The sequence below is a fragment of the Triplophysa rosa genome, linkage group LG5, assembly GCF_024868665.1.
Source record: "Triplophysa rosa linkage group LG5, Trosa_1v2, whole genome shotgun sequence".
Lineage (NCBI taxonomy): Eukaryota > Metazoa > Chordata > Actinopteri > Cypriniformes > Nemacheilidae > Triplophysa > Triplophysa rosa.
The window spans coordinates 24713182-24738299 of NC_079894.1; the positions used below are offsets into that span (position 1 = coordinate 24713182).

The window sequence follows — 25118 nt, forward strand, 5'->3', positions numbered from 1 at the left end:
GAAAATGCATATTATTAAACATCATATTTAAACACTGACCTATATTTTCTGGTGTTGCGCATGTTAAATCTGCATATAAAGCAGTCGTGACTCGTGCCTAAGAATCAGCTGCTGCCAGAAACGTGTAACGCACTAAATACATTTTATTTGTTAATGAAATGAGATCAAATGTAACTTACATTTATTGGGGTGAATGTTTGATAAAATGTACTTTTGCCTTATTAAAATAAATGGTCTGTCATTCCCAAGGAATTGGCAGAGTTCAGCACTGCTTATCATGTGACACCACAGAGCCACAGCAGCTGTATGACTGACGCATTGCTTTTACATCATTTTTCTTTACTGAAAAAAATTCACAAACTGTTAACTATGTCATGAAATATCTGACATTCCGTTTGTCAAATATGTCATGAAATATCAGACATTCCGTTTGGTCAAATATGTCATGAAATATCAACATTCCGATTGTCAAATATGTGCTTGTGAATGTGTTTTGTTGTTTAAACACTTTTAATGATCGCATTAGTTGAGCTATAAGCAGGCGCTGCCGTGTTTGTTTCTGCCGTGGTCTGAGATCTGTTGGATTTACATCACGTGAATTCATCCACTTCTCTTAAAAAACACAAATTTAAGTGCCTGGTGGACTGGTAGAAGAATTGAGTGATGTTAATTGCTTACACTGCAGATACGGTGTCTGGAAGCGGCAATAATAATCTCCTCAAATGTAATTTGACGCATGTTTTTAGTCACATCATATAGATATTGTATAATACACACGTTTAATTTAGGCTTCAGACATGTACACATCACAACTGTGCAATGCTTTCAACCACATGTGACAGGATTGAGTCCGTCTCTGGCTCAGTGCCAGCCAAAGCACGGAATGTTCTCATCACACCGGTGTGATCGTACGGCAAAGGGTTAACATTATGAAAAGTGAATTTAATACATTAAAGGACAGGCTGGAACCCTGCAATTGATGGAAATCCGTCGTAGACTCGCTGTAATTAATGGAAATCTGTTGCAGCGACGGAGAACTTTAATCCATGCAAGTCATCAACAGTAGTTGAAATTAAATTCGGCTCAATTTAATTTAATAAAAACTTGACTCCCGTATGTGTTTGGTAAGAATATAAGTAAAGTTAAACCTTCAACAGAAAACATTTGCACTTGCCATTTTGCAATTAAAGCGCCACACACAAATACTTTTCAGTTTTTATTTTCTTTACTTAGATTTACATAATCACGTAACTGTGCGGTTTGCGTGTGGTGCCTGTAGAGTCCAGTCCTCTCTTGTACTCCCGAGTGGAAGAAATAAACAAGTGCAGGAGAAAGGAATGACATATGAATGAGATGTGGAAGGGGCTATAGAGGGGAGGCATGTAGTTCTGTTGCTTATAACTTGTCGAGGAAGTTATCTAGTGCTGGGATGCCCTCCTTCAAGCCCTTGCGTTTACGCGTCTCACCGACGACCTGGAAGGGTTTTGAGGCGGGGTCTTTGGGATCTCCCTGCAGGATCTGCCAGTGGTCAAACACACACTGTGGGAAGGCCTGACCACCTGTGTTGGAGCGCAAATCAGCTGTGAAACCTGCAGATGGCAAAAAAAGACAACACGAGTCAGGTCTGAAACACCCATCGGAGTACAAAAATAAGGACTCTGGCTCTAGACTTACCGAAAGACTCGTTGACGGGCAGGTAAGCCTTAACAATAAACATGGGTGTGCCCATGACCTGAGACTCCTCAAACACATGGCCCCGCTTCCTGTTCAACACACCGTAGATGCCACCAACAACCTGCTCTGGGCACTGCAACAAGAGAACATCATGTGAGGATGTGTTTTGCAAACGGACTGTTTTTCCAAAGGGCTAAAATGCTAACAAAACGTTTATCTCACCTGGATCTCCACCAGATAAACAGGCTCCATGAGTCTGGGCTCGGCTGTAAGCTGACAGGCGTACAGAACCCTGCGGGCTGTGGGAATGATCTGACCACCACCACGGTGGATGGCGTCTGTGTGCAGCGTCACATCGTGGATGTCGAAACGGACAGCACGCATGTTCTCCTCACACAGTGCACCCTGAGAGAAAGAGAGAGAAGTTCAAATGTGAACGCAAAGCAATGCCGCCCATGGCTAAACTACAACGAAAAAACATCTGTAACTAAATATTTAAGTGGGAAACAGAGCAAAAACGGTTGTGTCCATTTTATGCAAAAACCCAAGTGTGGTTTGGCTTAAAATAATAGTAAAACTGATCCAGAATTGTCTTCAGAGGTCTCAGATATTCATGGAAGTGTTATCAATCACAACTTCAGAGTGGTGCATGATCTCTCCTCATTGACCAGACAAAATGATTTTAATGCTACTTTCACACGTCGCTGACGTTCAAAATCAAGTCACCTCTTTAGTAGCCCACTGGAATCCTGCCACGACGCTGTCCTTGATTTCGTTCAAGTACTGCACACCCTTCGTCACGTCCACCAGAAGATTGGGTCCGGTTCCGTCTGGTCCGAAGCACCAGATCTTACGGGCCTCCGTGATGTCCCACTCGTATTTGTCGGTCAGGTAACGGGCGCGAGCCTTCAACTCCTGACGGGGGGTGACATCACCCTTTTCGATATCTTCTGCAAGTCCGTCGGGGAACGGCTTGGCCTTCATGTACAGACGGTTGTGCTTGTTGGGAGACTTGGACAAACACATCTGGTCTGACTCCTCACTGACGGTCTCCCTGTATGACACAACCGGGTCCGATTTCTGTCAGGAGATGAAAATTAGCCACACAGATAACAAAAACTGTTAAACAGTATAAGCGTTCGTCTCCGGTACAGAAACGCATCTCACCTTCAGTGGAATACAGGCATGGTCCTCCTCCAGGTCCTTGAGGCAGATTTCAAGGTGAAGTTCTCCAGCACCAGCGATGATGTGCTCTCCAGACTCCTCGATGATGCACTGCACCATGGGGTCGGACTTGGCCAGACGCTTGAGGCCTTCCACCAGTTTGGGCAGGTCAGCGGGGTTCTTGGCCTCGACGGCCACTCGGACCACGGGGCTCACGCTGAACTTCATCACACGCATGTTGTGGGCTTGGTCAAAGGTTGTGATGGTGCCAGTCTTCACCAAAAACTGGTCCACACCGACCAGACCCACAATGTTTCCGCATGGCACCTCTTCAATGGGCTCTACGTAACGACCCATCATCAAAATGGTCCTAAAACAGAAAGATCAGCGTTAATGACCGTCGTCGTCCATTTAAATGTTACAAGTGGGTTTTTTTGACAATTGCACACCTCTGGATGGGTTTGATGTAGAGATCCTCCTTCTTGCCAGGGGCATAATTTGGTCCCATGATTCGCACCTTCTGACCGGTGGACACTACACCAGAGAACACACGGCCGAAAGCATAGAAACGACCCTTATCTGTGGTGGGCACCATTTTTGAGATGTACATCATTAGGGGAGCCTTCGGGTCACAGTTCTTAATACCTGTCAAACGAAAAGAAAGCATTTGTTACATTCGACAGAGTCTTTCCATCAAGATGGTCGATAAAACAAAAACTGCACTAGACTTTTAATACTACGCCAGATTTTGTGCTTTACGCTATTAGGAGTGGGAATCACAGGGTACCTCACGATACGCAATACTGGCTCATGATACCGACAATCACAATGCGCAGATTCTTCGATATATCGATTGACAATCCTATAACACCACATCACGATATCTATGACTATGAAAACAAAATGCCCATGAAAAGGTTAAGTGCAACATTTGTCACTATTCAAGTTTTCAGGAGGTAAATTAATAACATATTTACTTATGTTGGTAATGAAACATTCCAAGTAACGCTTAAATTAAAAGCCTATCTTTGTGAACTGACACATTTAACTCAAAGAAACTGTATAACCCAGGTACATTTCTACATATAACAGCTTCTTAAACCAGGGAACATCTCCGTGTTAACTATCTTAAATAAAATAAACCTGAAAACATCTTTGTGCAAATATGAGAATGAACGTTAATGTGCTTGGGTTTAATGAAAATTGCTGCACTGAGCATCTAGTACGGCAGATAGTGCTCGTAAAATAATAAACTTTCTCTGACTACTTTACATTTGTTCACGTTTCCCTCGTTCACGTTTCCCTCATTCATGTGTTAAGCTCCACTAGGAATGCAGCAATTACCGAGGTTCACTATTAACCGCACTTAAAAATATCAATTAATCGTAAAGGCTCCGTTACATCGCATGTTTCTGTTGCACGGAACAGAAACGTTGCAACTTGCACAAAATGAAAACAAAGTTACACCAGCTGTGTACCAGCTTAAAGAGCCCTGCTAATCAGACACGGAGGCCACGACACACTAGATTAACTATGGCAGAGAGACCAAACAGCCAATCTTACATGTACATTCACAATCAAGGCAGTAGCAGTGACAGTTGGGCTTTCAGTGCAACGTAAACAAACAAAGCGGAGTAGCACACCAGACAAGAAGCATCGTGTCGAGGACAGCTCACAGGATGCAGACATTCTGTATGCACATGCTCAAATTAAAAGTCTACTCCTGATGCAAATAGAACCAATTTAACTTATTTTATGTTATTATATAGCAAATAGGCTCTATATCACGTTGATAAATCCATTAGTTTGCTGTCAATGAAAACAGTGGGGGGAAAAAAACATGTGATCCGTGCACGCTAGCTCTTAAATGGACAGCAGCATAATAAACATCTATTTTTTGTTGTTTGAAGAGCATTAAAACAGACTCACTGCTCCTGACTGATAGGGCTGTCACGATTATGAAATTTGATTGACGATTAATTGTCTAATAAATCATTGCGATTGTGCAGATTAATTGTCTGTTTTAGGGCTTTGACGATTATGCCGATTAATTGTCTGTTTTAGAGCTTTGACATTAAATTCTCATACATTTTTGATTCAGCGATTGAAACAACCATATTGTTCTGAATACAAGACTATGTTTTTTTCTTGGAAATACATCGGAAAAAATTGGGTCATCATATATTTAAGGTTTAGGCTTTTACCTGTCAATAATACAACCACCAAATACTTGTAAATTAAGTTAATTGATCAGGTGTGAATTGAAGCCACCATTAAAATGCTATCAGTCATAGATAAGCTTCTAGTCAGTTTTTTTCTCACTTGCAAGACTACAATAAAATTTTACTTGTGTGTTAATGGAATTTTGGTAGACTGGTTTTCACACTGAGATTTGCTTAAATATTAAATTGTACTGCAGGTAATTTGTATATGTTTTAGTTTTTTTTAAGTGATTGTGTTGTGGTGGCACATTTTACAAGTATTACCATGCTTTAGTTACAATATATACACTAAAATATGCAATATGCATATGCACTACAGCTCCCCCAGTGTCTTCCATAGAGATGAAATTACTGAAATACTACTGAAATTAGATCAAACCATATTATTTTACATTTGACTCCTTTATTCAGTTTCTGTACCTGATAACCACACTTAAATTCAACAGTGCTTTTTAGGCGTTTCAGGTTGGTCTATTTGTGTTTGCTCATAATTTGATCATTTGTTCTAATTTTATTACTAACTGATTGTCTATTATAATTATAGTTAGGCTAATAGTTTTATGGTATTATGAGTTTATTAAGATTGCATAGGTAAAAACAATTAAATAGAGGTCGACCGATTCATTGTTTTTGCAGATTAATCGGCACCGATAACAACAATTTGAACTATCGGCAATAATCCCCACCGATAGTTTTTCTAGTTGCGTTTGATCCAGATGCAGCAGGGAAAGCTCTACGGAGATACGCAGGTGGAGAGTTCCGAATATAGTGTAATACAGCGACCTCTAGAGGTGGAAATAAAACTGACAGCCTGTTTGGTTTGGAGACGCGAGACCACAGTCTGCAGAGCGGAATACATTAGATGGGGGTTTAAAAGTTTCACAATGACAAGGTAGAGCCAGTTGCAGTTAACATGTTAAAAAGTAATTAATTTATTGACTATATGCTGCATTTAATGGGGAACAGCAGTTTTTTCCTGACAGGGCTGAGAGCGCACTAACATTAGTAGCCTATTAACGTTAGCTTAAGTTATTACATGGTAGAAAAATACACGCAGAAATGTTTACATTTTATTATTGAAAGTGACCTATTAGTCAGATATGGTGACCCATACCCGAAATGTGACCTCTGCATTTAACCCATCCAGAGAGTAGTGAACACACGTACACCCGGAGCAGTGGGCAGCTATCACTGCAGCGTCCGGGGAGCAAGTAGGGTTAAGGTGCCTTGCTCAAGGGCACATACAAGGGTATATTCAGGGTTCTTACACCTTTTCCAACTTCAAAATCCAGCACTTTAAAAGCACTTTTAATGTGTGTTTTTATACTTTTCCAGTCACTTACAACTGCGTTAATTACATTCTGACATACATATACTGTATGTTCCTTTGTAGATAATCCATAGTTATACTGTATGCCAATTATATGTAATTATACTATATACTAACTATTAGTGTTGTCAAAAATATCGATATTTCGATAAGTATCGATACTGAAGAATCTGAAACTGTTCCAATACCCATGTCCCACGTATCGATATCAGCTGCGCGTTCCCGCTCTTTCTCTTTTCCGACAGTGAGTTAACACACACTGCACGTGAACGCATAACAACAGAGCCCCGCCTCCTCTTACATACTTGACTCGTTTGTGGCAGTTAAATCGTGTTTATGTTAGAAAAGATGGCCAGTCTCAGTAACACATCTGGCGTGGTGCACACTCGTTACGCTTCCCGTGTTTACCATAGCGATCCATGTATGTGCGCTGACCAATAATTTTATCCACTCGTTTCATTCGCCCTGGTTATATGTTGTTTATGTTAGTACAGAGTCACCGCAACAGTTCTCATGTTTAATGCACGCGTTTCTGTCTTTATGTGCGCTGATCAATGATTTCATCCACTCGTCTCGTTCGCTCCGGTTAATTTGATGTTTGAAGTAATGCTGGTGCGAGTAAAGTCTCCGCAACAGTTCTCGCGTGTGATACACGTTTGCACTTCCGTGTTTACCATAGCGCTCTATGTGTGTGCGCTGTTCAATGATTTTATCTACTCGTTTCATTCGCTCTGGTTAAAAGTTGTTAATGTTAGAAAGATGTCCAGTGCGGAGTCTCTGCAACAGTTCTTGCGTTTAAGTTTGCGTTTCTGTCTATATGTGCGCTGATCAATGATTACAGTATGGGCCTATGTAAATAAAAGCCAATTTAGCCAAATAAAAACGTAGGCTATTAACTAACATTAACGAACAATGAATGAGCAATACATTTGTTCAAGTATTTATTAATCTCTTTTAAATGTTAGTTAAAAAATACAACTATTTATGTAAGCTCCCCTGTTGAAAAATCCAGTATATGCTGGGTAAGGTATGTTTTGATCGATGCTGGTTTGATCTTAAACCAGCTAAGAACCATCTTAAATCAGCATATGACCATCTTAAACCAGCACATGAACAGTTTAAACCAGCAAACCAGCATCAAAACATACCAAACCAGCACAGGCTGGTTTTTTCAACAGGGTCTGGTCCATTAATACTGACAAATACAACTTTGATTTTAAATAGTAAATGTATTCGTAAAATTAACATTAGATTAACAATTAATAAATAATGTAAAAATATATACCTCATTGTCTAGTCTTGTTCAATTTAACTTCAAATAAAAATTTAAAAGGCCTATATTGCTATTGCTTATTAGGGCCTCATTGCTATGGCAGTTTATTCCCCGTGGTATCGAAAATGGTATCGAATATCGATTTTTTTTAGGTATTGAATCGAAGTCATTTATTTATTAGATATTATTTATTATAATGATCTTGCTTGGTCTATAAACACCATGCACTGTGCTGTGTTTTACCTTTCTGTGTTTTTCTTATTTGCTCCTGTAAAGCTGCTTTGGAACAATGCACATTGTGAAAAGCGCTATATAAATAAAATTGAATTGAATTGAAGTTAGACATTCCAGTATCGTGACAACACTACTAACTATACTCAATTTATTCCATAAAAGACTTGAGCAAATTGTCATTTAACTCACAAAGCAGACATCCTATACAGTACTGTGGGCACTTATTTGTAATTGATATGATTTGACCACATAAAATAACAAAAGAAACATGGAAAGAACATGGGTGCAAATTATAGGTTGCCGCCGCATCACAAATAGAGAATCGATCAAGTTTTTCTTTAAATTTAAAACAATTTTTGCTCATTAAAATGCAATTAATATAATACTGTTCCTATGTAATTTGTTTTGAAAATTAGTCACCAAATGTGGGAACAGTAGGTTGTAAGCTTTCAAATGATATATTTAGTTTGTCAATATTACTTTAGGATAAGACTAAGGTACTGTTTTAACAGTATGGAAAATGCCCCACCGGTAAATTTGTGACAGTTCAGAAGAAAAAAAATGAACTGGTTATCATATCTATCATATGTATTTCAATCTTAAAGATATTTGTTTAACATTACGTTATAAAAGTTCCCTTGATTGTATTTTGTTCAAACTTTTGTGTAGTGTTAAAAAACTAAAACAGGAATGTATTTCTCTGTTTCAATACACAGCCACTAGATGGCGCATCTACGCCATTTATACCACACAGCACCCAACCCCCACCCCGTCACAAAAACATTTTGCACTTTACGCGGGTGATCCCAGCGAGCTAAAAAAAAAAAAAAAATCTTTATACGAAAAAAATCTAATCCCTGATATCGTTAACATCGTATTAGCACTTTGTTGTTTGATGAAAAAGAATCGCGACACTGCAGAATTCAGTCGGTGAGCACACACACACACGCACAACTTGACGTAGTTTTTAAGTAAGATAGGTTAATTTCTGCGTGAGTCCCTGTTCATTTCCGACCATATCTGGCAAAAAAGACCTACAATTACACTTTACATCCCTCCCAAAAATTAAATAGTTCGCGAATTTTTCCATCTACCTTAGACTTAATTGGCCTAATCGAAAATTTCGAAATAATTGAAAAACTTACCTTTCATGTGGCTTGAAAGTAGGGCTGCACGATATTTTATTGCGGTACCACTAAATCCTATTGCAATCGAGCTAGCTGCGATATGCAATGTGTCAATATTTTTTTAATGCGTAGCTTGTCCGTGAAGCACGGCTCTGGGATCAGTAGGAAATGCTGCTCGATCTAAAAGCAGTGCGAGTTTGAGTCTCTTATAATGTGCATTTGAAAAAGCAACACCCGTCAAACATGATCATTATATACTTCATCATAAAAATACCTGATGAGGCTTGAGTAACAGTGATAAAAAGATGTCCATAGGCATAGATTCTAGAAGGTGTCATGGTCTTCTTCTGCAGTGCGTATTTGGAGTTTCCGCACGAGAGCGCCCTCTGGCTTTCGGATGCAGCAGCATTTTCCGTACTTCACTCAAAAGCTGTGCATAAATCACGTGACATTTATCGTGACAGCCCTACTTGAAAGCGCAGCTGGCCCCATGGTGAAGAGCTGCACATCCTTTTTGCATACTTTGCAGGTGGCCACTCGAGGATTTGGTCCACGTTTTAGCCATAATTTGTCATTTTCGTCCTCCAGCCAACAAGCATTGAAACAGCAAACGCCCAGCATATTTTCATCTCCTACTCTGCTCCACCAGAGGGCGCACATCCAAAAGACTGGCAGATAACATTATAGCCACGCACCAATTTTTTTCGTATTTTCGTTGTGCAAAATGTATATTTTATTTCAAAAGAAAAATTCTCCGTAAAATTGCGAATTATTATGAAAGCAACAAAATTAAAGTTTTAAGCAGTTTTAAGCACTTGATCCCAAATCCAATCACTTTTCTAACCTTAAAATGACTATTCAAATTCAATCATTTTACAGGATTTAAAGCACCCGTAGGAACCCTGTATATTGTAACTATGGATAGGCATTTGTCAGTATTGTGTGTGCTCGTGCGTGCAAGATCCGCCTCCAAAATAGAAAACAGATGACAGAGACAGCACGAATGGCTAATGTTAATGACATTCGTTTTAATGTAAACAAACACGCATGTGAACACGACAGTATATATTGTAAAATTACAATGGACCCGTCATTCTGCTAGTTTGGAGCCAAGAATGTTTTAAATAATTTTAGAAAAGACCTACTTATAATTTTGTTTAAATCATACACTGGAGTTTAATATTAATTAGGGCTGTCAACGTTAACGCGTTAACGCATGCGATTAATTTTTTCAAATTAACGCGTGAGAAAATATTTATCGCAATTAATGCAGCATCCGTTTGTTTTGACATCCTTTGTCTAGCGTTACATTATGTAATCACGCTCTTATTCGTGTACAGGCTTTTAAACCACTTAAGCGCGATTTTAAACAGTTGCTTTGACGCGTTCAATGAAGATAGACAGCTTCTAAACTGTGGGACGCGGCAAAACGCAACGAGAGGTCCAGTCTGGTGTAAACAGTCACGGCTGCGTCGGTGAATCTCTGTCAGACAGCGCATCCGTGTTAAGTTCTCTTTCGTGCTTGAATGGATAAAACCACACAAGATTATGTCAGAAAGCCCGTTTTGTCTAGCATTTTCTTAAGCACAGACTTCAAAGTGTAAAATAAAATCTTAAATGAATGCAAAGAGTTGTGAAAATGGGAGTGCGGTGACGGTCAGATCTGCGAACTGAGACAGCTCTTAAAGGGGCCGCGTTCTTAAACGTGCTGCTGTGACTCCTGTCACTAATGTTAATCAAAGAACAAAATAAAAGAAATCAATGTGATTTTATAGCTTTAATGAGAATTCTTCTGCATTTAATTTTATAATTTAGCATTAAAGACTGTAAAGTGTCCTTCAATTTCCTACATGAGCTCTCAATTATACTGTTGAATGGCTATAATTAATGTTAAAATAATCAATTTAATAGAGACATCAGTTACAATACTAATATCAAAATGTTAGCTTTCATAAAATGATGCTGTTAAAGAAATATGTTGTTTCTACATCAATTTGAAGATTAAATGTGAAATTATTAAAATGTTAAAGTATATTTTAAAATATAATTGTTGTGTGCGATTAATCGTGATTAATCACAGAAAAAATGTGTGATTAATCCGATAAATTTTTTTAATCGATTGACAGCACTAATATTAATTAATGTAGTTAATAGTTATATTTTATTTAAAAGTACAATACAGTTTAGTGGTTCAAGCAACGCGTTTATTCTTGTAATACACTTCATTGCTAATTTTGTGTTTTTTATTTGAAATAAACTATTAAAAAACTATCGTAATTGTTTGTTACTTTTTGTGGCAGGCAAGTACAATTTTTGTCAGGGCCAGTAAAAATGTAGAAATTGATATATGCATAATCTTGCAACCATGATTATTCCTCAGACTATAACCGTACCAACAAAATCTACAATCGTTGCATCCCTAAGCACCACCCAGTGAAGCTATGACGTAATAATTGTTGGAAATATATTTATAGCGTTTTATTTCATTAATCATTTAAAATATCTGTGTTTGGCACCAGCGTATCGATTCTCATATCGCACTGAGGATGTCGAAGATACATCACAATATCGATATATTGTCCCACCCCTAGAAGCCATCATCTTTTCTAACCTTTCCGTTAAACACAGTTCATCAGAAGCTGTGAAACTACCTTACTTACATTAAAATAAAGCCCTAAAATGTGAAAATTTTCAAAGGATTGAGATGTTTTTTAAAGTGTGTGTGTGCATACCCATGGCAGCCTCATCATCTCCAGGTCCCTCGTACAGCAGCTCACAGCGGTATCTCTGAGCAGTGACGGGGGACGGCAGGTGGATGGTGATCATCTGAAGAAGAGCTTCGCCAGCTGGCAGCCAGCGACGCATCACGGCCTTCAGCAGGGGTTTGCCCTCTTTTTCTCGATCCTCAACATCCAGCTTGATGTCCAACTTCTCAACCAGTTTGGCGGTTTCGTCCTTCTTGAAGTTCATGATGGCATCAAACACCTGCAGACAGAAGGTGACGGTTCAGTGAAAACGTACTTCACAACATGTCGTTGGGTTTGAGCGTTTACCTTGAAGATGGGGTCCAGGATGAGCTGGGCGAAGGTGCGGGGAAGTTTCTTGCCATCGGGGCCGTTGGCTGACTTGCTGAATTTACCAGTGGCTGGGTCAAAGTACCTGAACAAGCAGAAAAGAGCTTTATGCTTAACAATAGAGGTTGACCGATTCATCAGCCCCAATAATGATGAAGTGAAAGTGACCTATTAGTCAGATATGGTCACCCATACCCGAAATGTGACCTCTGCATTTAACCCATCCAGAGAGTAGTGAACACACGCACAGCAAGTCGTGAACACGCGTACACCCGGAGCAGTGGGCAGCTATCACTGCAGCGCCCGGGGAGCAAGTAGGGGTAAAGTGCCTTGCTCAAGTGCACCTCAGTCGTTATCCGCCGGCAACCTTCTGGTCACGAGTCCGACTCTCTAACCATTAGGCCACGACTGCCCCTGATAACTATCATTAATCGGCAAAAATGCCCACTGATAGTTTTTCCTGGTTGCGTTTGATCCAGACACAGCAGCGAAAGCTTCACTGTGATATGGAATGAGTATAGAGTAAAACAGTGACCTCTAGAGGCGGAAATACAAATACTGACAGCCTGTGGAGACGCACACATGAGACTACACAATGCACAGAGCGGAACGGGTTACATTATTTGCGGATTTAAAAGTTTGACAATGACAAGGTAGAGCACATTGCAGTTAGTCGATGCAGTAAATCTCACAAGTGTCGAACAGAGCCAGCATGTCTACGTGTCACAGCAAATCTCCCCTCCTGCAGAGAGTCTGCAGAGACATTATAGGCACACACAAATACTTCTAAATTTTGCCAAGACACAAAGTTTGTCAAAGGGCTTTGTATTCTTGTGTTGATCATTATGATTACAGTAACCCCAGACTTCATTGCACATAGAAGCAGATGACACCTTTCATATCATGGACATGGTATTCATTTCTGATGCAGCTTTTAAAGAAGCGTTTTCAAGAATTAGGGATGCACCGATACCAAGCTCATGTACTCAATGACAAACCGACACCAAACACCTATGCCTCATGTGACATACATAGAGCACTATGATTTCCGTAATGCGGAAAACGCGGACGGAATCTAGAAATGAAAACAAAATTTGCTGTATAACACAGAATGGTAAGGAATCTGGCAAATTTATTATTTCCTAACAAGAAATTAGCGCTGAACAGCTAACGTTAAACGTAACAGCTAACGAAATATTCATATACTGTTTAAATATGTATTCTTGCGTGTCTGTGTGTGAAAGAGTGCCGTGGTTGCGTGTACGGAACACGTGATGCTTGTGGAGCTTTCAGCGCCAGCGTTTCACTGTACGAGGACATGAACACAAACACCATTTGCAATTCCCCTACAGATAAATTCCCATAGTAATAGAATGCGCTTGTCATTTAAAGCTACTTGCGTTTATCCGTACGGTCTTTTCATTGAGACTAATATTTTAAATATGAAAAGTAATATCTGTGCTTTATCTGTTTTGTGCACTAAGACTGAAAATTTTCATTTATTCGTTTTGAGCTCAGCTTGCGTGTTACTCAAACGTGATCACGTCACTGTATTATCAGAAATTACATTAAAATACTAGTACACTGTTAACAGTGTGTAACTCGTTAATATTTGTTAGTAAATAAGATATCAAACTGCTAAAGTAAGGTTTCTTTTTTATTATGAAAATAAGTTTCATTAATAATACCAAATGTAAAATGTTAAAACTTAAATTGTGAAAACGCATTAAATGTAGAACTTCAAAATTTACCAAGGTTAAGAATACGTATTACATTGTGCTCTAACTAATAATAAGTTAGACCTTTTTTATCAAATGCTTACCATAAACAGCTGTATTGTCCTTCTCCAATCTTTAAATGGGTTGCTTTCAATACTGCAAATAAGTTTCTAATGTTCCAGAATAATCATGGTCTTCCATTTATTTGAAATACTGTAGCCTATACATTAACAACTATTCACTCCCCTATCACAGTAGACCTAAAACACGCATACATAATGCGTGGCAATGATCCAATGCACCCGCAAGTAAAACGTCTGATTATATTTTACATTATTACAAATGTTTAATATTTTAATGTCAGAAGCACTAGATAAGGTATTAGGGGTGGAGCCGAACCCGAATACGGTATTCGGAAAGGCACAAATAGCGTGTTTTTTACGAATACTTATTTCTAACAAATACTTTAAAAAATATTTGTATTCGGGAACAAGAAAAACTTTATATCAAAAAGCTATGCCCACATGAGTGAGTGAGTGACATTCAGGAGTCGGGGAGGGGGGGGACGGGGGGGTAAAAGAGGTGACTGACACAGGCTGCTCCACACAGCAACAGAGAAGGCTCGGCTGAGCAAAAAAAGGCTTCACTGCGTGCATCACTATTTTTGTTGAATAGATTTTCGTACCTTAACTGGGTTCCGGAGGCAGTTTATAACTTTCGGGAAGCGGAGTTTGATCGGGAGATTGTTCCGTCACGCTTCATTATTGACGTCTGCAGTCGGGTGCTCTCATGTTCGCTCTGATTACGTACACTATAACGTAAATTAGAAGTGTAACGCAAAAAAACTGGATTTTTACGCCTATTTTGAATTTTACTCTAATACAAATACAAATACTTCCCCCCCCTCAACAAATACAAATACAGATACCGGCTGCTTTGCACACCCTTATAAGGTATTAAGCTCGTTTACATTATTTATATGAAGGCATTTAATCCAGACACTTTTTAGACTTTGATACTGCTGTAACCGGAACATTGTTTACTCTATGTCAAACGACACGGAAGTCAAAAACCCTGAAATGTGAAAAAGGCCTATCGCTCTTTGCGGTGTCCCATCAAAATAAAAGTCTGGTTAACTTAAGTTATAAACACTCACATTTTACCATGCAATGCCCCTTGAATTTTTTTATAATTCGTCCACATTCAAATAACATTTATTTTCAAAATATTAACAATTTCAGTAACTTATTTTGTTGCACATACAACTTAAAGAATTTAGGGATGCACCGAAACGAAAATTCTTGGCTGAAGCCGAACATGATGTAAAACACTTGGCCAAAGGCCGAATAATACCGAACATGTTTTTTCAAACTGAATAGTCAAAATGTGCTTTTTACAATTTGTCTTTTCAATAAAATATAATACAACAATATAAAATTGAGCAAAACAAAGTAAATTCCAACAAAAAATTGAGCCCTCTCCCTTCATGAATAGCCTATATTAATTAGGCCTATGTAATGCAAGTTACTCTGTACCCCTACAACAAAACAGTTCATTAAAACGTGTCATTCAACATTAGGCCTATAAGCTAAAAATACGAATAAACGAAAACTGTTGGATTATTATAGGCTACATTGCAAAAAGATTTAAAGAAAGAAAAACACCCAATGCAAGCAATTCTGACTGATGCTGACTGACAACCATTTCAGTTTACATCTCTCCTCCAAACTCCGCCCACAAAAGCTGATTGTCCTCTCAGAAGGTGCACTCGTAGCCGGGATGCACAGAACATACTTTGACAAGTTGTTTAGTACAGGGAACTGTGTGCACGCGACCACTGTATGAAAGGATGTCAGGAGCGGCGGGGCTACGGTCAGACCGCCCGCTCCAGTCTGAAGTACAGAAGTTACCGACCGGTAAAGATGCTTTCATTCGGAAATTTACTTCCGTGCGGCAAGTCCCGTGCTGTGTCTTTCTCCGACACTTTAAAATGCTCCACACACACACACTGCCAAAATGTTTGCGGCAGTAATAAAGCGCACGCATGTCTCTGTCGGTTGCTGCTTGATCGTATCACAAGTCATGTTCGGTAAAATTTATTCGGCCACTTCACATATTTGGCCGAACACCAAACTTGCGTTTTCTGCTGTTTTCGGCCAAACATTTTCGGTGGCAGAACATTCGGTGGTGCATCCCTAAAAGAATTGTAACATTTTAAGGCTTAACTGAAATTATAATTAAGATCAGTGTCAATTTTGACAGAAATTTTGATTTAGTTTTAGTCATTTAGTCTTGACTAAAATGCAATTTAGTTTTAGTCATCCCAATTTATCAGTTTTAGTCGATGGAATCTACATTATATTAGTCTACTAAACTCTATCTGGATTAACTAATTTAATTGGTGTAATTAAATGTTCCATACAAAGATTTAACTGTTTTGACAATTTACTTTACCTTGGAATTAAATTAAACCAGAGCATTACCTTTATTTTTCAGAAATGTTGAGTAACTACTGGATATGCATTGTGGAAATCTACATTATATTAGTCTACTAGTCTACACAGAGAATATTAGACCATGAACGACATGTAGCAGTTCATTCAGTCTCATTTTGACTCAATTGACTCGTTCGTTCATTCAACGTACATTCAACCAATGAAACGCTCTGACAGAGCTCACACTCAAGCGCTATTGGCTTATGTCTCTTTGAAGCTGCGCTGTCTTTGCTTGAGACTGTAATGAATGAGAAAAATCTTTCAAAAAGACATTACATAAACTGCATTACATTTCTTCAATCATGCAAATCACATACTTGTTTTTTAGGATGTCATTCGATCTTTTAATATACAGTACGACTCACTTCATCGCTTCTCTGATCGGAACAGCGCTGGTTTCTTTTGGCTTACTTTATGTTGCATATCACGTTATGCAGAAGCTCACGTTAGCGGATAAATTAACATTGACATTTAAAAACGTTTGTGCTGCCTTTGTAATGAGTTTCGGGGTGACTCGCCTGCAGTCACGCTTCAAGTTTGCTGTTTTACCAGCGATTGTGAAGGAAAATATGACGCTTTGTAAACCACTTGGAGACACAGATTGTGTCTTGTGCTTCTCTCTCTACCGCATATGTGAGATAAGCACACGTGACGCGCTGGCATATCGGAAAATTTCCCCATCTCTCTACTGTGCGCATCGTAACATTTTGCCTTGCAAAATATCGTAATACGAAGTATCGTTACACACCTATTGTTAACTTTATAAAAAAAAGCACAATTTTACTAGCATGTTTACTAAAGCACTTAAACCTAAAAACAAAAGAAAATGTACCAGTAAGATACTGGTTTATTAACATAATTAGGGCCCGAGCACGGAGGAGCAAGCCACCGGCTTGCACCGCAGTGCAGAGCCCTATTGTTTCTGTGTTCTTCTCCCTCTTTGATCGCTAATTTGAAGGCCTAAACATGCTCAAACTCACAATAACTTGCACATGCATCAGACGTGGCGAAAATTTACATCTGATAGGTGTTTCAAAATTAGGCGTGGCAAAATGGCTCGCTAGCGCCACCTAGAACTGCCCAGGCCGCTACGCAAAATGTACATGCACCAAATTTGGTGGACTCATAGAACACCCCGAATCATTAAGAAAAGTCTCTTGGAGCATATCTCTAAACTCAACAGGAAGTCCGTTATTTTTAATTTCCTGTGCAATTTTGTAAATTTTTGCAATCTGCAGGCATCGTACTTTAACGAACTCCTCCTAGAGTTTTAATCCGATCAACATCATTTTCATGTCATTCTCATCTTAAGGCCTTTGCGAAACTAAATTGCGGAGATCTTGACTTTTCGTGGGGGATCGTGACCCTGGCGGCCTGCCAAAATTTGGCTTTCGCCATGAACAGGAAGTTGTTGTAACTCAGGCATACAATGTCCAACAGGCCCCAGACTTCACACATTTGATAAAAGTCCTGGCCTGCAGACATCTACATGGTAATTTTCAGATACAGTTATAGCGCCACCTGCAGGACACAGGAAGTGACATGTTTTAAACTGTGATTAACTCCTCATAGAGATTCAAACAATTCAGCGTCATATTTGGCAAGCATGATCTTCACACCTTTGTGATTATACATTGCAAGTTCCTGACTTTTTGTTGAGGGGCGTGTCCGTGGCGGCCTGACAAAGTTTGATGTTTCGCCATGAAACAGGAAGCTATAGTAACTCAGGTACACAATGTCTGACCAGCCTCAAACTTCACATGTTTTATAAGAGTCCTGGCCTGAACACATATCCATGTCACTGTTCACTCATAGCAATAGCGCCACCAGCTGGCAAAAGGGAATGTGACATTTAAATAAATAACAGGAAATCTGGTACATGTAAATAAATTAAAGTCTTTCTATAATATAACTTCCTAGACCTTTGTGACGATACATTGCAAGTTCCAGACTTTTCGTTGAGGGGCGTGTCCGTGGCGGCCTGACACAGTTTGATGTTTCGCCATGAAACGGGAAGCTATAGTAACTCAGGCACGCAATGTCCGACCGGCCTCACACTTTACATGTTTTATAAGAGTCCTGGCCTGAACACATATCCACGTCAGTGTTCACTTATAGTAATAGCGCCACCAGCTGGCAATAGGAAATATGGCACGGAAAAATCTATAATGTAACTCCTTATATGCACGTTGCCCACCGTTCACTGTTCCTGAGGCCGACGGGTGGTTATGGCACAGGGTTGCGGTTGCACTTTTGCGCGAGGGCCCGATCATCGCTGCTTGCAGCTTTAATTATAATTATATTGGTATCGGCAAGTACCAGAAAAAAAAAATCTGTACTCTTACTCTGTCTTTATAAAATGGTATCGGTGCATCCCTATCAAGAATAGTAAAGCTATGCTCACCAAGGCTATGTCCAAGTAAAACTGTTTTGCAATGTTGTAAAATATTACAATTGATCTCTCAGACGTCATTAATTTGATGCTAGAACCATGTTTTAAGTTGTCAATGTAGAAAACTCACTTTAAGTTTTGTTTAAACCATACAGTAGTTTAACACTTATCAATATAGTTCATATTTAAGTGTTTTATTTAAAGGGACATTTCGGTTTCATGGATCAGCCAATACTGTGTATTGATGTAGCCTAATAAACATCATTATTGTTTTACTTAAGTGTTATGTTTTGATTCAGAATGAAAAAAAAAATATATATATATATATCTTTAAACCGCGTTGCCCACACAATGCATTTCCTTGGGCGCCCAAGTATTAGTGTTGTCAAAAATATTGATATTTCGATATGTATCAATACTGAGAAATCTGAAACGGTTCCAATACCCATGTCCCACATATCGATACCAGCTGCACGTTCCAGCTCTCTTTCTCTTTTCCGACAGTGAGTTAACACACACTGCACGTGAACGCATAACAGAGCTCCGCCTCCTCTCACAGACTCGACTCGTTTGCGGCAGTTAAATAGTGTTAATGTTAGAAAAGATGGCCAGTCTCAGTAACACATCAGGCGTGGTGCACGCTCGTTACACTTCCCATGTTTACCATAGTGCTCTATGTATGTGCGCTGATCAATAATTTTATCCACTCGTTTCATTCGCCCTGGTTATATGTTGTTTATGTTCGTACAGAGTCTCCGCAACAGTTCTCATGTTTAATGCACGCTTTTCTGTCTTTATGTGCGCTCATCAATGATTTCATCCACTCATCTCGTTCACTCCGGTTAAGTTGATGTTTGAAGTAATGCTGGTGTGGGTAAAGTCTCCGCAACAGTTCTCGCGTGTGATACACGTTTGCACTTCCGTGTTTACCATAGCGCTCAATGTATGTGCGCTGTTCAATGATTTCATCCACTCATCTCATTCGCACTTCTCGCATTTAAAGTTTGCGTTTCTTCTATATGTGCGCTGATCAATGATTTCATCCACTCATCTCATTCGCACTTCTCGCATTTAAAGTTTGCGTTTCTTCTATATGTGCGCTGATCAATGATTTCATCCACTCATCTCATTCGCACTTCTCGCATTTAAAGTTTGCGTTTCTTCTATATGTGCGCTGATCAATGATTACAGTATGTGCCTATTTGAATAAAAGCCAATTTAGCCAAATAAAAAAAATTGAATCAAAAATGTAGGCTATTAACTAACATGAACAAATGTATTGCTCATTCATTGTTCGTTAAAGTATTTATTAATCTCTTTTAAATGTTAGTTAAAAAATACAACTATTTATGTAAGCTCCCCTGTTGAAAACAACAGCATATGCTGGGTAAGGTATGTTTTGATCGATGCTGGTTTGATCTTAAACCAGCTAAGGACCATCTTAAATCAGCATATGACCAGCTTAAACCAGCACAAACCAGTAAACCAGCATCAAAACATACCAAACCAGCATAGGCTGTTTTTTTCAACAGGGTCTGGTCCATTAATACTGACAAATACAACTTTGATTTTAAATAGTAAATGTATTAGTAAAATTAACATTAGATTAACAATCAATAAATAATGTAAAATATACCTCATTGTCAAATCTTGTGCAATTTAACTTCAAATAAAGAAAAAAATTTAGGGCCTTATTGCTATGGCAGTTTATTCCCCGTGGTATCGAAAATGGTATCGAATATCGATTTTTTTTAGGTATTGAATCGAAGTTAGAAATTCCAGTATCGTGACAACACTACCAGGTATATTTATGGCCGCCCAAGTATATTTGGCGTCTTTATCCATCCATGCAAATGACAGTATCTGTGATCGAATAACTAGTGGACAAACAGCCCTTACGCATCTTCTCTCCTTCCTGACTAGTTTGGTGTGAGTGGAGCGTGGCCGGCCGCGTGCGCATCCTCATTTTTTGTGTTCGCATGCACTCTCTCTTCTGATGAGCTCTATGTGTGTGCGCGAGCCCTCGGCCTCTCGTATTTAACCGTCACTTGCATTTAAAATCAAAGAAGCGTTCGTAATACAGCAACTAGGGATGTAACGGTATCAACATTTCACGATACGATAGTACCTCGATATGAAGACTACGATACAATATTTATTGAATTTTGTGCAGGAAAAAAAACAAAAACAAATGAAGACTTGGAAAAATGTGGCATAAGTGTTTATTAAACTATGACTGAACAAAGATCACATTTATTATTTTTAGATTATGTAATTTTAAAGTGCAAAGAACAGTAATACAATAGCATAAAAATTAATAACATAAAAATTGAGAACATGAAACATGAAAAAATTCAAATGAAAAAAGTTAACAACTCACAACCAGTCAGGTACTCGCCTCATTCACTGCTTCACTCACCTCATTCACTGCTTCACTAACTGCTATTTTTTTTTCTCTTATCATCATGAAACTTTTCGGTGTGATGTAACAAATGGCTCTTCATATTAGTCGTATTCCCCGAATTGTACTTAACCGCAGTCTGGCAGTGTCTGCATATTGTTTTTTGTCTGTCCGTCACCTTTTCTCTTTTCTTGTTATGGGAAAACCGAAATGCTTCCACACATGCGATTTATAATTCGCTTTAGCTTCAACTAGAGGTGGGCGGAATGGCCAAAAATCTATTTCAAGGATTGAGTAATTTTATTTCACGGTAACGATATATTTCATGAAACAATCTCCCATTATAATTCTATATTTTCTACCTCATTTTTCTTAGATTGATTTAACTAATTCATTTATTACAGTTCATTTAAATGCTCACCATAGTTAAAATGTAGGTAAGTTATGAAAATGTACTAAAGATATCAAATGAAGTTCTGATAATCAGATGTATTTATTCATATTTATCTTCTGGCTATTCTTCTAATCTATTCTGATTAATTCATTAGTTTTTTTCAGAATAGCGCCTAATTTGCAGAGCGCCGAGTTAACCACGCCCACTTATTTACATTACGCGGAATAGAAAAATCTCTTACGGTTGACATTTTATTCCACGGTAACGGAATATTCCATCATTCCGCCCAGCCTTAGCTTCAACAATTTGTAAATCCGTTTCTATGCCACTAGCGGCATCCGCCATTTTTGCTCAACTTGATCTGTAGCGTGCGGCAGCAGAGCGCAGAGGATGATGGGCACGCATGGGTTGATGGGAATTGTAGTTCCCGCTTCCCTCAACTCGCTCCATTCGCCTGAAAAACTACACTTTGCCTGGAAGATCTATCGTCATGCGACCACGATAGTATCGGGAAAAAATGCTATCGCGATACTTCGATATTTACAATACCGTTACATCCGTAACAGCAACACATTGTCGAGAAAGGGCAAACCGCATTTAGCCGCTCTTTAAAGTAGATTACTGTATTGTGATTTTGTCCTATGATGTTGCGTTTATAAACCATAATTTTAGCAGCGGTTAAAGTGACTGCTGGTGGCATCCCGTTGTAAAATACACTCATGTTCAGACTTGACTTTTTTGAAGCTGCTAGCATCTGTTTTACATTATAATCCTATAGAGCAAATAGTGTTTTCAAAACACATCAGAGCGCTTTTTTAAACACCAGCGTCTTTCTCTGCAGCGCAGAGCATCTTTTGAGGTTGAAAAAAATTCAACTTTTCTGAAACACCCGTTTTCAGAGCTAACCAATGACAATGACCTGTCGTTTCCATAACATGCGAGGGACGTGATTGGTCGAGAAGGCTCAAGCTTTAAAAAATAAAATGGCGGCCAAAACGCCCATTGGAGGATAGTTTTGTATAAATGCAAGTTTAATTTTCACTTTCAACAACTTCTGATTGCATTTCTATCAAGAAATTGGTATTGTCATTTTTAAATATGCGATTAGTTATTGCACTGTTAGTTACTGTTTATAATTCTTATAGACTTCCGTTACACTCCCTATGTTTCTCTGGGCTGCCTTCGTGCGCGAAGTCAAGTTCGGCTGGTATTTGTAACCAAACGCTGCAAGGTTTTTTTTATTAAAAATGTCACTTGTCAAAAAAAAGTACTAACGACGTAATTACGTCACAAATATGATCATTTGTTTGTGACTTCACCAGCGCCACAAGTTTGTCAAAATCCCATGGGAAACACTGCGTTAAATAATCGTTATTGGCAGGTACTGCCCATCATAGTTATCGGCAAAATCCAATACTGGTCGACTGCTACTTGACGAACGTTAAAACGTGTGAAACAGCTTTATTAAATTAAAGCATCCATACTAGTGTTTATTACAACTCACCTGTCACCCCAGAGTTTCTTCATCATGTCCTCGACTTTCTTGCAGCGCTCTACTGCGCTCAGCTGACTTTCACCTTTGGCAGCGAACTTGGACACGTACATCTCAGCGAACTGCTTGAGGGTGAAGGCCCAACCATGCAGACCAGAACCGAAACCCACTGTACCGACCACAGGATCGATCTGAGAAAACGCAAAAGTTAATCTGACGTGTTCCACGTTATGAGCAGAAAACGGCGTTCTATTTCAAAATGCCACCCGCCTGTGTAGACAGTAAGGCCCTTCCTAAGGTCTCAGATGTTGTGTTTGTTTATTCATCAGCCCATCAGAGTGGTGCATGATTTCTCCTCACAGACCCCCACACGCTACACAGTACATGTTCAAGTCAGATGTGTGGATTCTCACCATGATGTTACCCATTGGTCCACTTTCGTCCTCGCCGTAGGTGGAGATGATAACGTTGACGTTCTCCACGATACGCTGGAAGGTCTGGTACAGCTCCTCGGGTTCCAACTGCAGCTCCAGAAGAGCACGGTCCATTTTATTCATCATCAGGACTGGCTTAATGCGCTCGCCGATGGCCTGTCTCAGCACAGTTTCTGTCTGCACGCACACACCTGAGAGAGAAAGAAATCGTGTTATAAGTCACGTGCGCACCTTTCCGGATTACAGTGCGATAGGTGTAACAAATCTTACCAGAGACACAGTCCACAACCACCAGCGCTCCATCAGTGACACGCAGAGCAGCTGTGACCTCTGAAGAGAAGTCCACGTGCCCGGGTGAGTCGATCAGGTTAATGAGGAAACCAGATCCATCCTTGGACTGCTTAATGAAGGCCAGATCGTTTTCGCTCAGCTCGTAGAACAGGGAGATGGCGCTGTAAAAGACGCACGAGAGCTTTTTAAAACGCACAAAACAAAGCACACCTGTCGAACTGCGATCGATATCCGCAGGTTTCCCACGAGCGTGAAGGACATCTTACGTGGATTTGATGGTAATACAGCGCTCCTGCTCATCTTTACGCGTGTCAGTGAAGCGGGTCTCTCCGGCACGGGAGGAAGCGATGATTCCAGCCTTGGACACCAGAGAGTCGGTCAATGTGGATTTCCCATGATCCACGTGTGCAATCACGGACATGTTACGGATGTTGGACTTCTTGTCCATGATGGCACGGATCTGGTCGACAGTGAAGTTCACCTAGAGCGAGAGAGATCACGGACATGTTATGGATGTTGGACTTCTTGTCCATGATGGCACGGATCTGGTCGACAGTGAAGTTCACTGACAGAGAGAAGTACACACACAGAAAGATCACAATCCAGTGCAATGTTCGATAAAGCACGTATGCGTCACAGTGACGTCAGCACACTTCAAGTTCTGGTGTGGCAGTTTAGGAGTTAAATTCGCTGGATTAAAGATCAAACGCAAAACACGTTTGGTGATTCACATTGACAAATCACCAGCGCGTCCCCGTGCGGAACAGAGCAAACGCTCGCGCACTCGCCCACGTGACTGTCGCGTACCGGTGCGGCCCGGCGAACACACCTGCGTGAGCAACCGGCAAACTGATTAAAACTGCAAACGCAACATCAGTACTTCCATGAAAGCGTAGGGTAATCGGTAACGTAACTAAATCATTAGGGTGAACGCATGTGAACGACGAACGAATGGCTTAAAATGAGACTTTTGCACAACACGCGACGACACAATACGTGGCACGGCGAGCTAACAGGCTAACCAGACCCGGTTAGCGGAGAACCCGTAAAAGAAAAAACACGTAATACAACGCCGTTATTTCTATAAATATGAACTACATCAATACAAAACCCACTGGCAAACGCCTATGAGGCACTTAAAAACAATCATGTCGCAAAATAACCGGTGCCATTTTGTTTTGAACGGCTCGCCGACCTCGTCCCGCATTTATATCACCCTAAGATAACTTGAAATCAGTAAATAACGGGTCGGAAACTCGCATCGGCTGTCTTCGTAACTATATCAAAGTAAATAACGCAGACAAAACGTACCATTTTGATAGATGTTTCGGGATTCACTCGGCACTGATTTTATTACAAAGAGCGCGCTGCCTTCCGCTGTTGGGGAGAGGCAGGGAAGAAGG

General features: G+C 39.7%; 1 protein-coding gene across 1 annotated transcript; it reads right to left on the reverse strand.

Annotated features, from left to right (window-relative positions):
• Positions 1-1203: 1203 nt before the first annotated feature.
• Positions 1204-25118, reverse strand: eef2b (eukaryotic translation elongation factor 2b). Its single transcript, XM_057335159.1, has 13 exons — positions 25027-25118; positions 23982-24196; positions 23695-23876; positions 23404-23615; positions 23003-23181; positions 12078-12183; positions 11757-12009; positions 3288-3483; positions 2842-3208; positions 2401-2754; positions 1897-2079; positions 1675-1807; positions 1204-1589 (listed from the first exon to the last, which is right to left on the reverse strand). The coding sequence occupies exons 1-13, from the start codon at positions 25027-25029 to the stop codon at positions 1396-1398; spliced, it is 2577 nt and encodes an 858-aa protein (XP_057191142.1). The 5' UTR covers positions 25030-25118; the 3' UTR covers positions 1204-1395.